Source organism: Rana temporaria, chromosome 6 (genome assembly GCF_905171775.1).
Source record: "Rana temporaria chromosome 6, aRanTem1.1, whole genome shotgun sequence".
NCBI lineage: Eukaryota > Metazoa > Chordata > Amphibia > Anura > Ranidae > Rana > Rana temporaria.
In genome coordinates, this window is record NC_053494.1 from 5651962 (window position 1) to 5665794 (window position 13833).

A 13833-nucleotide genomic window follows, 5' to 3' on the forward strand; every position below is an offset into this window, starting at 1 on the left:
TGGCCACCCAAGCCCCCTCTCCCCCTTCACTAGCCACAAGCCGTTTTACTTTATTAGAGTAGAACGGCTGGTACTGGTACTCTTATAGGCAGTACCAGTGGGGAAGCTAGACATTATTTCACCCGGGGCAAAGAATCAGTTCGGTGCTCCACCTTATGGGACAAGATTAGGCAGAAGTGAGAAACTCCCAGGCCATAGCTGTTGAGTCAGCTGTCTGTCCCCTCCCCCATGCTCCTCTGTCGTCCCCCTTGCTCCTCTGGTCCTCCCCCTGCTTCTCTGTCCCCCCCAGGTGAGCGCTGCAGGGAGGGAGAGGAGGTGAGCGCTGCGGGAAGGGAGAGGCAGAGGAGCGAAGGGAGGCGGCAGTCCGCTGTCACTGAAGCCAGCCCACTGAGCCATTGGCCCACCGGGAAACTCCCTGTAGTTCCAATGGCCAGTCCATCCCTGAAGTAAACTGAAAGTGCACTTGGAAGTGCAGTCGCTGTAGATCTGAGGGGGATATGCAATGAAAATATAAAACAGCATTTTAGCTTGCACATGACTGAATGATAAAATCAGCAGAGCTTCCCCTCATTTCAGATCTACAGCGACTGCACTTCCAAGTACACTTTCAGTGCAATTTCAAGTAGGTTGCACTTTTGGTGCAAAGTGTATTTGCCTTTAGTAAATAACCCCCCAGGTGTCTACCATGTACCCCAATCTGCTTCTCTGCCCTTCACGTCCCGTCTAGATCTATCTCATTCTTATCTCTGTCTTTTCTTCTGTTTAGCTGAAAAGAAGAAAGGAAAGACATCGGTAAGCAAGTTTTCTGTATTTTCATTTTTATAATATAATAATAATTATGCATTCTTCAGTTTATGTACCGTATTTTCAAAGAGTTGAATCCAGCTATAATCTTGGGATTTTTTTTAAAAAAAACACAGATTTTTACATACTGTCCCTGGTTTTACCGAGGCTGTCAACCCTGATGGGGCCCCCTAGTGGCATGGGGCCCTCGGGCAGTGCCCGGGTGCCCGAATGGTCAGTCCGCCCCTGAAAGAAGCCCCGCAAAAACTTTTTGAGACCTGAAGCAGCAATTTCACAGTATAATCGTTCCCCTCTCGTGGTGGAAGGACTTGAATGAGAGTTTTTGTGGTCACTTAAGTCACTTAAATCCCCTGTGTTTCCAAATTCTGATGCTCGGTTTGAACTTCAGCAAGTCCTCTTCGCCATGTCTAGATGCCTAAATGCATTGAGTTTCTGCCGCGTGATTGGCTCATAGCATCTTTGTGTTACCAAGCTATTGAACGGGTGTACCTAAAAAAGTTGCCGGTTGCCGGTTAGTTTTCCCCATACAGTGGAACCTTTGGATTGCGAGTAACGCGGTTAACGAGCGTTTCGCAATACGAGCGCTGTATTTGAAAAAAATACTAACTCGGATTGCGAGTGTTGTCTCGCGAAATGAGCAGGATTCAGGCCAAAGCGGTGTGCAGTTCCGCGTTTGGCCTGAGGTTGGGGGGTGCCGGAGCTGATCGGCGCCGTTCAGAAATGCTCAGAAAGACACAGAAATACTCTGTTTCCGAGCCTTTCGAAAGGTTTGCCGAGGTCAGCGGAGGTGTCCTTTTCGGACGTTTTCGAGGCTCTCTGGTGCCCCCCCCCACCTCTGGCCAAATGCGGTATTGCATGCCATTGAAGTCAATGCGGAACAAATTATTGTCGTTTCCATTGACTTCAATGGGGAAACTCACTTTGATTTGCAAGTACTTTGGATTGCGAGCATTCTCCTGGAACGGATTATCCTCGTAATCCTAGGTTCCGCTGTATAGGTATGAGGATCTGATAACCACATACATTTTGCCATATCATATATATATAGTTATCTGTGCATACTTTCCATTTTGTATGACTAATGAATCTCCTTTATCCTGTTGGCAGCCCGGCTACGTGATTGGGATGTTAACCACCCTACAGCAGAGCGACATCGCATGGATAGACGCGGAGCTGAGGCGTGGTGGTGAACACATAAAGGAAATCAAATATGTCAATGTGTCTAACATTAAGACAAAAGATTTTGACAAGGCCCTTTCTGACTCTACATTCTGCCTGTACATCCTCACCGAACAGAAATGGAAAACTATCCTTTCTCCTACAGAGAGAAAAAAAGCTCTCGCAAGCTTTGGTAAGTGAGAGGAGATTGTACAGAGATACCCCATATTACCAAAAGTATTGGGACACCTGCTTTTACACACATGAACTTTAATGGCATCCCAGTCTTAGTCCGGTAGGGTTCAATATTGAGTTGGCCCCACCCTTTGCAGCTATAACAGCTTCTTCTAGGAAGGCCGTCCACAAGGTTTAGGAGGGTGTCTATGGGAATGTTTGACCATTCTTCCAGGAGCGCATTTGTGAGGTCAGGCACTGATGTTGGACAAGAAAGCCTGGCTCACAGTCTCCCCTCGAATTTATCCCAAAGGTGTTCTATCGGGTTGAAGTGTAGGCCAGTCAAGTTCCTCTACCCCAAACTCACTCATCCATGTCTTTGTGGATCTTGCTTTGTGCACTGGTGTGCAGTCAAGTTGGAACAGGAAGGGGCCGTCCCCAAACTTTTCCGACAAAGTTGGGAGCATGAAATTGTCCAAAATGTCTTGGTATGGTGACACCTTAAGAGTTCCTTCACTGGAACTAAGGGGCCAAGCCCAACCCCTGAAAAACAACCCCCACACCATAATCCCCCCTCCACCCAATGATTTGGACCAATGCACAAAGCAAGGTCCATAAAGACAACGAGTTAAACTTTATAAGTTCCCTTCACTGGAACTAAGGGGACCAAGCCCAACCAATGAGGAGACAAGCCCAACCCCTGAGGAGCCAAGCCAAACCCCTGAAAAACTACCCCACACCATAATCCCCCCTCCACCCAATGATTTGGACTAGTGCACAAAGCAAGGTCCATAAAGACAAAGAGTTATACTTTATAAGTTTCCTTCACTGGAACTAAGGGGCCAAGCCCAACCCCTGAGGAGCCAAGCCCACACCATAACCCCCCTCCACCAGATGATTTGGACCAGTGCACAAAGCAAGGTCCATAAAGACATAGATGAGTGGCTTTGGGGTGGAGGAAGTTGACTGGCCTGCACAGGGTCCTTACCTCAACCCGATAGAACACCTTTGGAATGAATAAGAGGGGAGACTGCGAGCCAAGCCTTTTTGTCCTCACACCGGATGATCTGGAAAATCGCCTAACCGCACAAATGCATTTCTGAAAGAATGGTCAAACATTCCCATAGACACCCTCCTAAACATTGTGGACGGCCTTCCCAGAAGAGATGAAGCTGTTATAGCTGCAAAGGGCGGGGCCAACTCAATATTGAACCCTACGGACTAAGACTGGGAGGCCATTAAATTTCATGTGCGTGTAAAGGCAGGCGTCCCAATACTTTTGATATAAATAATTAATACAATTAAAGTTTAGTTTTGGGATTATTACATTCTGTTCTCAACACAGGGAAGAAGAAGCCGATTGTGCTAATTGTAGACATGATAGACAGCAGTGATGAGGAGAAGAATCGGATTATAAAGGACCAGCCCAAAATTAAGGACTATATGATGGATCTCTTCTTATTCAAAAGAATAGAAGAAAAATCGGAGATTCCGCAGGACAGCGGCATTGGCCAAGGATCTACGAGTTTCCAAGGTGAGAATAAACATCTCCAGCTGGTTACATTGTATTCTCGTGGTTCATACTTGTCACACAACCCGTGATCCTGGGTTCTGTTCCTCCCCAGAACTCGGCCTGCATGAGGTTCCTGGGGTTGTGTGGATTTGCTCCATGTGCTCCCGTTCACTCCTCCAGTTTGTCTCTGTAGGAGTGTGATAGAGACATTAGATTGTGAGCTCTTCGAGGAGAAATCATTTTAGAAGCAGGATCCAGGAGAGATTCTATTCTTCACACTCTTATTTCGATAGTTACATTGTTACATAGTTACATAGTAGGGTAAGGTTGAAAAAAGACACAAGTCCATCAAGTCCAACCTATGTATTTTATTATATATCAGTTAGGGTTGTCCCGATACCACTTTTTTAGGACCGAGTACAAGTACCGATTTTCAAGTACTCGCCGATACCGAATACCGATATTTTATTTTAAATGTGTCCCCAAATGCAGCCATGTCCCCCCACAGATGCAGCCATGTCCCCCCATATGCAGCCATGTCCCCCCATATGCAGCCATGTCCTCCCATATCCAGCCATGTCTCCCCCCATATCCAGCCACGTCCCCCCCATATGCAGGCATGTCCCCCCCATATCCAGCCATGTCCCCCCCCATGCAGCCATGTCCCCCCCATGCAGCCATGTCTCCCCACATATTCAGCCACGTCCCCCCCATATGCAGGCATGTCCCCCCCATATCCAGCCATGTCCCCCCCCATGCAGCCATGTCCCCCCCATGCAGCCATGTCTCCCCCCATATCCAGCCATGTCCCCCATATGCAGCAAAGGGATGCCGGGGCTGGGTTGGAAGGGGTTCGGTTGATTGTACAGACTACACTGTTTGTGATATACTGTTATATATTGAGTTATATTGCAGTGAAATGTCTGCTTTTCTTAGGTGGATCTTTGGAAAACAAATTACCTGAAGAAAATCTGGATCAACACAGAAATCCATACCATCTACCACAACCTGCTGCCAAAGGTAGGCCTCCATTTCTTCTGAAGAAGAAGAGCTTCTAAGAACTTATCACCACCGTAACATTTTTCTGCACTTTCAGATAACTATTACAAGACAAAAAGACCTTGGGCCAGATTCTCCAATAATCTGCGGCGGCCTCGCGTAAGCTATTTACACTACGCCCCCGCAACATACTGGAGCAAGTGCCGTATTCCTCAAGCACTTGCTCCGTAGTTTGCGGAGGCGTAGTGTAAAAGGCCCGGCGTATCCCCGCGTATTTCAAAGGGGGCGGCTTATATTTAAATTAAGCGCGCCCCCGTTTCGATCGAACTGCGCATGCACCGGGCTAAAAATAGCCCAGTGCGCATGCTCCAGTTCTCGGCGGAAAACGTCAATGACGCCGACGTGTGCGTCATTAAAGCGGTGGTTCCCCTAAAAATAAAATGTTGACATCGCATTTAGCAAATAAATTACAGTTAGAATCGGGTTGTTTTATTTAAAAAATACCTCCGTACGTATCGTTTCCATTATTCGGTCCCACCGCCACTTCCGGGTACGATGCTGGCGGTGGGCGTTCCTAATTGATTGACAGTCATCCGAACGACGCATCCATCGCGTCACGAGATGCCGAAAAAAGCCGAACGTCGGTGCGGCTCTATACGGCGCATGCGCACCGACGTTCGGCTTTTTCCGGCATCTCGTGGCGCGATGGATGCGTCGTTCGGATGCCTGTCAATCAATTAGGAACGCCCACCGCCTGCATCGTACCCGGAAGTGGCGGTGGGACCGAATAATGGAAACGATACGTACGGAGGTATTTTTTAAATAAAACAACCCGATTCTAACTGTAATTTATTTGCTAAATGCGATGTCAACATTTTATTTTTAGGGGAACCACCGCTTTAATGTAAAGTCGTATTCAAGAACGACTTAGGGAAACGACGTACCCGACGCCATACTTAACATGGCATACGTGGGACTGGCGTAAGGTTACCCCTCATATAGCAGGGGTAACCTTACGCTTACGCAAACGACGTAAGCGACGGTTACGTGACGCGATTTCGTTCGGGAATCGGCGTATCAGGCTCATTTGCATAAACAAATGAGACCTGAACGTAAACGCCACCTAGCGGCCGGTGGCGAATTACATTTAAGATCCGACAGTGTAAGTGACTTACACATGTCGGATCTTAAGCGTATCTATGCGAAAATGATTCTAGGAATCACTCGCATAGATACGCGGGTCAAAAAAGAGAGAAACGACAGAGTTTCCTGAGATACTCCGTCGTAACTCTTCTGAGAATATGGCCCCTCATTATTAGTTTAAAAAGGGGTTATCTTCAGAACCACCCATACATGGGCAGGGCAAAGGGGGTGGAGTCATGGGTGGAGCCAGGGGGGCGGCAAAATGAGGTTTTTGCCTAGGGTGTAAAAAATCCTTGCACCAGCCCTGGGTTCAAACACGAGGAACATGATTGCAGTCACAGGCAGTGTATAAAGTCAATCTTCCCTGCAAAGAAGCTTCATGGGCCCCCGGAGATACTCATACTTTCTGCTTCCCCATAATTGGCAGTATAGATAATCTTCTGCTTCCTCTGAGATAAAACTTTCCTTTAGAAACATCACAGTTAAAATGAAACACAGACTATGGTTTTCAAATGAAGAAATCAGTCAGTAGCATCAGTTAATGCTACTGATTAACAGACTTTTATTGGTCCACTGAGGTCTGAGTCCATGATTTGCCCATAACCACCTGCTGGGTAGCAGTAGTGCATCGGAGCCCAAGCGTCATCAACACAAGATAACCAGATGTTTGTAAGGAGAGAGACCTATTTTTGGGCCTTCTTCTTAAAAAAGAACCTTGTTAACTATATATATATATATACACACACACATGCAGTATCTCACAAAAGTAAGTACACTCCTCACATTTTTGTAAATATTTTCTTGTATCTTTTAATGTGACAACACTGAAGAAATGACACTTTGCTACAATGTTGTGTAGTGAGTGGACAGCTTGTATAACAGTGTAAATTTGCTGTCCCCTCAAAATAACTCAACACACAGCCATTAATGTCTAAACCACTGTCAACAAAAGTGAGTACACCTCTAAGTCAAAATGTCCAAATTGGGCCCAAAGTGTCAATATGTTGTGTGGCCACCATTATTTTCCAGCCCTGCCTTAACCCTCTTGGGCATGGAGGTCACCAGAGCTTCACAGGTTGCCACTGGAGTCCTCTTCCACTCTTCCATGATGACATCACGGAGCTGGTGGATGTTAGAGACCTTCCGCTCCTCTACCTTCCATTTGAGGATGTCCCACAGATGCTCAATAGGGTTTAGGTCTGAAGACATGCTTGGCCAGTCCATCACCTTTACCCTCAGCTTACTGCGGCCCAGTCTCCAGAGGGAGGAGGATCATTCTCTGCTTCAGTATGTCATGTCGGCATTTATGGTTCCCTCAATGATCTGTAGCCCCCCAGTGTCGGCAGCACTCCTGCAGCCCCAGACCATGACACTCCCACCACCATGCTTGACTGTAGGCAAGACACACTTGTCTTTGTACTCCTCACCTAGTTGCCGCCACACACGCTTGACACCATCTGAACCAAATAAGTTCCAGTAATCCATGTCCTTAGTCTGCTAGATTTTAGCAAACTGTTTCTGGGCTTTCTTGTGCATCATCTTTAAAAGAGGCTTCCTTCTGTGATGACAGCTGAGCAAACCAATTTGATGCAGTGTGTGGTGTATGGTCTGAGCACTGACACGCTGACCCCACCCCCCCTTCAACCTCTGCAGCAATGCCAGCCAATCACAGTGGTGACATGACCCGATCCTCCCTGCCCATAGGGTACAGACCCTATTGAGGGATGCCAGGGTTGGGTGCAAAGAGGTTAGGTTGATTGTACGTACTGCAATGTATGTGTCAGCTCATGGTTTTGTCAGTGAAGAGTTATATTATAGTGAAATGTCTGTTTTTCTTAGGTGGGTCATTGGAAAGAAATGTACCTGGAGAAAATCTGGATCAATACAAACATCTACCATACCGTCTTCCACAACCTGCTGACTCAGGTAGTTCTCCATTACGTCTGAACTAGACCTTAAAAGAACTTATCACCATCACAACATATATTTTTGGGGAAATTTAAATAGATAGTAGAAGACACAAAGGACCTCATTACCAGATCAAAAGGGATTCCCTCGAGAACCAGCCATTCAGTACAGACAGGCATACGGGCCTATAGCTTTCTTTATATTCGCCTGTATGTCCAGCCTCTCAAACCGCAGAAAGCGACACTTTAAAAAGGGGTAGAAAATGTCATATTTATTTAGGTATATATATAGTATATGCAAATAAGCAGGTCCAAACCCGGGAACAGTATTGCAGTCACAGGCGGTCTGTTTAACCCAGATAGCGAGCAATTGTTCTGCAAAATTGCAGCACGTCCGCATTGCATGATTCCAGTTCAACATTCTAAAAGTCTGCTGCAAGTTCTGGTTCAGTTATGTTGTGCAACAATCATCCCACCACAGGGAGCACTGTGGCTGAATTTTCATGCTGTAGACTTGCAGAGCTCTTGCTGTAGACTCACCACTGCAACTTTGCTCTTGCTAGAGACTTGCCATGCAAATTTGCTACAAATTGGAAACGTGTCGACTAGAACTTGTGCTTCAAATGCTCTGCAAGTGTACAACTTGCCAGTGAAAATGTGCAGCAAGTTAACAAGACTTACAATTCAACACTGCCACACATTTGTGACAAGTTATCCTCGCTATCTGGGAAAGAGTCACTCTTCTAAAATGCCTTCACTTAGACTCCTAGGCCCAGATTTTCAAAGGGCTTACCACGGCGCAACGCCATGTACGCCGTCGTAAGTCCTAATCTGGGCCGTCGTATCTATGCGACTGATTCTTAGAATCAGTTACGCATATATATCCATTAGATCCGACAGGCGTATGGCTCTTACGCTGTCGGATCTTAAATGCAATTTTTTTTGTCCGCTAGGTGTCGCCTCCGTCGTTTTCCCCGTCGAGTATGCAAATTAGCTAGATACGCGAATTCCCGAACGTACGCGCGGTCGACGCAGTGAAGTTACGACGTTTACGTTGGGTTTGCCCGGCGTAAAGTTGCCCCTGCTATATGAGGGGCAACCAATGTTAAGTATGGTCGTCGTTCCCGCGTCGAAATTTAAAAATTTACGTCGTTTGCGTAAGTCGTCTGTGAATGGGGCTGGACGCCATTTACGTTCACGTCGAAACCAATGACGTCCTTGCGACGTCATTTGGAGCAATGCACCCTGGGATATTTTATGGACGGCGCATGCGCAGTACGTTCGGCACGGGAAAGCGCTTAATTTAAATACTACACGCCCCCTACCCGCCTAATTTGAATTAGGCGGGCTTGCGCCGGGTGATTTACGCTACGCCGCCGCAACTTTACACGCAAGTGCTTTGTGAATAAAGCACTTGCCTGTAAAACTTGCGGCGGCGTAACGTAAATGACATACGTTACGCCCGCACAGTTTTGCGCGATTCTACGAGAATCTGGGCCCCAGACCCTCTGCTCCCCCCTAGTTGGGAGTACAGGTAATCTTCTGCTATCTCTGAAATTAAACTTCCATTTCAGAAGGACTCTGATTGAAATAAAAAGTAATGCTTCTGACTAACAGCTTTTTATTGGTCCACTAAGGCCTGAGTTCATAAATTGCCCATAACCACCTGTTGGGTAGCAGAAGTGCAGAAGATTCCAAAATTTATCAACACCAGATAACCAGATGTTTGTTGAGGGGTTTTGGGCCCTCTTCTTATGACACATGTTCATCAGCAAAAGGCATTTGCCTGGTATAAATAGGGGAGGACTAGGTTTTGGATAGCAGAATGACATTTGCCCATGGGACAGTACTCATAAGATATGTTAGCCCTGGGTGAAGATACATCACCATTCATACACTGATCATAGACGGATACTCAATCAGTGACACACAGGGCTGGACTGGGACAAAAATTTGGTCCTGGACTTCATCCAGACTGGCCCACTTTGACAGGTCTCTCCCAGAGCGGCCGGACAACTCCCACCCCCCCCCCCCCTGGCCACCCAAGCCCCCTCTCCCCCTTCACTAGCCACTAGCCGTTTTACTTATTAGAGTAGAATGGCTGGTACTGGTACTCTTATAGGCAGTACCAGTGGGGAAGCTAGACATTATTTCACCCGGGGCAAAGAATCAGTTCGGTGCCCCCCCTTATGGGACAAGATTAGGCAGAAGTGAGAAACTCCCAGGCCATACCTTTTGAGTCAGCTGTCTGTCCCCTCCCCCATGCTCCTCTGTCGTCCCCCCTGCTCCACTGGTCCTCACCCTGCTTCTTTGTCCCCCCCCCAGCTGAGCGCTGTGGGCAGGGAGATGAAGCGAGCGCTGCGGGAAGGGAGAGACAGAGGAGCGGAGGGGGGCGGCGATCCACTGTCACTGAAGCCGGCCCACTGAGCCATCGGCCCACCGGGAAACTCCCTGTAGTCCCAATGGCCAGTCCATCCCTGGTGACACATGCTGGCCATTACATATCGACCGGCTCCCTATTTAGAGCTACAGTCTTGACATCTCTCAGTTGGAAATCTTCCAGAACCAACTTCCTTTGCAGTTCTGAGATGTCAGGTGACCAAAGGAAGCTGGTGTTGGAAGATATGTAAAGGCGTACCACAATAAAATATGATTTTTAGAAACACCCAGCTTTCAACGTTTCCACCAAGTAATGATGCAACATTACACACGTTATTTAGACCACATAAATCTGTATCTCCCCTGAATGGACCAATTGGTTTTGTTTTATGACTAGGAAAAAGTTTCCCAGTTCTCTGGGTATAAAGATGGATCACATCCCTCCAGCAACAGTCTCTATGTTTGGTTTGTAAGGTTATTATCATTTGGTGTTGGTCACAGTTACAGATCAGATTAAATGATTAGATTATCAGTGACTAGTCCATCTCTAATCCCAACCACTGTAAACCAGACTTGCGGCCAAATGACACCAATGCATCTCCCTGTCCCATTCCGTTCCCTTAACGTCATGAAAAGTAGAGGAAAGGTAGTGCTCATGAAGCACTCAGGATTCTAATCCTGAGGTGTTAGCTTTGACTTGAGCCTATAATGTATTTTGAAGTGGGGTATTCAGGCAGTAGGCTAATCTCTACCTTCAGTAGAGATCAGGTGACCAATGCCTTTTATTTAGTGATTGGAAAATCTGTCTTGGGATGTCAGTGGTTCCTGTTAAAAGAACCAAAGTGTGTACAAGGTGGCTAGAAGTCTTACTGGATGGGAGGGCAGCTGGGGACCCTGTTACATTGAAGGTATAGATGCAGTGCTAATGGATGATGGGGTAGATGGGGTTTTGTCAGTGAAGAGTTTTATTGTAGTGAAATGTTCTGTTTTTCTTAGGTGGATTTCAAAACCAATTACCTGCACCAAAACCGGATCAATACAGAACACCTTCATACCGTCTACCAAAACCTGCTGGCGCAGGTAGTCTTCTATTACCTCTGAAATAGACCGTATGCAAGCTTATCACCTCTATAACATAATTTCTTCTTGCATTTTCACATAGTTAGTAGAAGATGAAGAAGACCTCATTAACAGTTGAAAGGGGGTTCATCCTAGAACCTGGGGTAGCTAGGGTGGTCCCATTTGATGGTAGCATAACTGGAGGACCAATTGGATGGCAAGATAGCTTGGGGTTTTATTGTATGGCAGAGAAGCTGGGGGTCCTGTTTGATGGCAGGGTAGCTGGTTAGGGCCTTACGGATAACAGGGCAACTGGGGGATCTATTAGATGGCAGAGTAGATATATATCCAATTGGATGACAGGGCAACTGGGTTGACTTGTTAGATGTCAGGGCAACTGGAACGTCTTATTGGGTGGCAAAGTAGCTGTACTGTAGGTCCAGTTGGATGACAGGCTAACTGGGGTGTGCTATTAGATGACAGGTGGTCCCATTTGTTGGTAGCATAACTGGTGGACCTATTGGATGGAAAGATAGCTAGGGGTCTTATTGTATGGCAAAGCAGCTGGGGGTCCTGTTTGATGGCAGGGTAGCTGGGTCGGGGCCTTATGGATAACAGGGCAACTGGGGGATCTATTAGATGGCAGAGTAGATATATATCCAATTGGATGACAGAGCAACTGGGGTGACTTGTTAGATGTCAGGGCAACTGGAACGTCCTATTGGGTGGCAGAGTAGCTGTAGGTCCAGTTGGGTGACAGGGTAACTGGGGTGTGCTATTAGATGGCAGGGTTCTATTGGATGCTGTTTCCTATTAAGATCATTCTAGCATACCCTATTATTATTATTATAATACAGGATTTACATAGCGCCAACAGTTTACGCAGCGCTTTATGTATAATCCTTGTGCAGAAAACTACCAGCCCCCAGAACCGGGTGCTAGAGTTTATCAATACATTGGTTACTTATTTCCTTTCTGTCTAGCAATGAGTTTCTATTTCAGTCTAATCATTCACTCAGATATCATTCACTAAGTTATCATTTACTCAGTCATGATAATGTTGCTAAGATTTCTATTTTATTGCTTAACAAGATTCATGGAACATATATTTTTACCCACAGGCCTTCACACAGAGACAACACAGGTAAAATAAAGTATCCTTTCAATTTGTGATGCTTTTGCATTATTATTATTATTATTATTATTATTATTATTATTATTATTATTATTTGGATAGTAAAATGGCTGTAGATTTCTAATGTACAACAGGTCCATAAGCTTTTTAAAAATAAAAAAATATTCTATCATGCTGATAGTGTAGGTCTGCTTTGGGTGGATTGGAAAGGATTAAAATTAATCAAAAATGAATATCATGCGACTCATGAAAAATTGCACATTGTACGTTTCCTAAATGATTCAAACCATGGAAGGTTATCTAAAAATTTGGCAAAAATATATCATTGCTGACAAAGTTCTGTTTAATACTTGAACACTTATTACTAAGTATAGATTAACTTCTCCTTTGCTTTCCTCTTAGAGATCGCTAGACAGAAAACACACAGTGGGTATTTTCTCCAGATCAAGGGAACAGGATTATGCCTGGCTGGTGAGACTCCTCAAGGAAGTCTTCCAGGACGTGGTTGGGGATGTGAAATGTTGTTCCGTCTCCAACAATGGACAACAGCAACTCATGGATGATCTGTCTCAGTGCACATTTGGCATTCTTTATCACACCAAGAACAGAGGGAGAGTCAACATTACCGATGTGGAAGAGGCTTTGTATGATGAGGAATTGGAAACCATTTCTGCTGAACTTGGTAAGAAATAAGATGTAATAGATAAATGTTGTATTTAATCACAGAACAACTGGGCTCGGGGGCGGCCTGATGGGCATGAGATAACGTGGTGGAACTTATAATTCTACAGCTCCCCATTGAGATCTTTTATCATAGCCACTCAGAGGGATGTCATCCAGCACCATCTTTCTTTGTGGCTCTGAGATATCATAGGACTAAATGGTGAGAGAGAAAAGGAAAATTGATGTTGGAAGATGTAAAGAAAACAACAATGTCCTTAGAAACACCCCCCTGGTATTGTGGCACATTTTACCTATTGCAATTCCAATAGCCTACAGCAGTGGTCTCCAAACTGTGGCCAGATGCAGCTTTGTTAGCTTTTATCTGGATTATTTAATCCACTGAAACCAACCAGGGGCATATTTTCCCCTTCCAACTGACCCCAATGAAGGGGTAAAATTCCTCCCAATGGTACCAACGATGCAGCACAAGTCCTCCCAATGAAGCCTACAATTGGGCCAACTGTTCTCAATGAATTGCCAAAATTCCTCCCAATGACACCACTGATCGGTTCCTCCCAATGACACCTACAATTGGGCCCACTGATCCCAATGAAGTGGAACAAATCCTCCCAATGACACCAACAATGAGGTACAATTCCTCTCACTGACATCTACAATTGGGCCCAATGACAGGACACATATTCTCCCAATGATATCATCTTTGGGGTATAATCCTTCTCAATGGCACCTACAATTGGGCCCACTGATCCCAATGAAGTGGAACAAATCCTCCCAATGACACCAACAATGAGGCACAATTTCTCTCAATGACATCTACAATTGGGCCCAATGACAGGATACAATTTCTCCCAATGACACCACCTATGGGGTATAATTCT

The 13833-nt window shown here is 45.8% G+C and overlaps 1 protein-coding gene across 1 annotated transcript in view; it reads left to right on the top strand.

Moving 5' to 3' along the window:
• Nucleotides 1-13833, top strand: part of LOC120942948 — a 46418-nt gene that overhangs the window by 19036 nt on the left and 13549 nt on the right. The window contains exons 3-10 of the mRNA XM_040355931.1: nucleotides 767-792; nucleotides 1912-2155; nucleotides 3482-3670; nucleotides 4586-4669; nucleotides 7631-7717; nucleotides 11074-11157; nucleotides 12258-12280; nucleotides 12674-12953. Coding sequence (XP_040211865.1) covers nucleotides 767-792; nucleotides 1912-2155; nucleotides 3482-3670; nucleotides 4586-4669; nucleotides 7631-7717; nucleotides 11074-11157; nucleotides 12258-12280; nucleotides 12674-12953 — 1017 coding nt within the window. The remainder of the gene's footprint in view (nucleotides 1-766; nucleotides 793-1911; nucleotides 2156-3481; nucleotides 3671-4585; nucleotides 4670-7630; nucleotides 7718-11073; nucleotides 11158-12257; nucleotides 12281-12673; nucleotides 12954-13833) is intronic.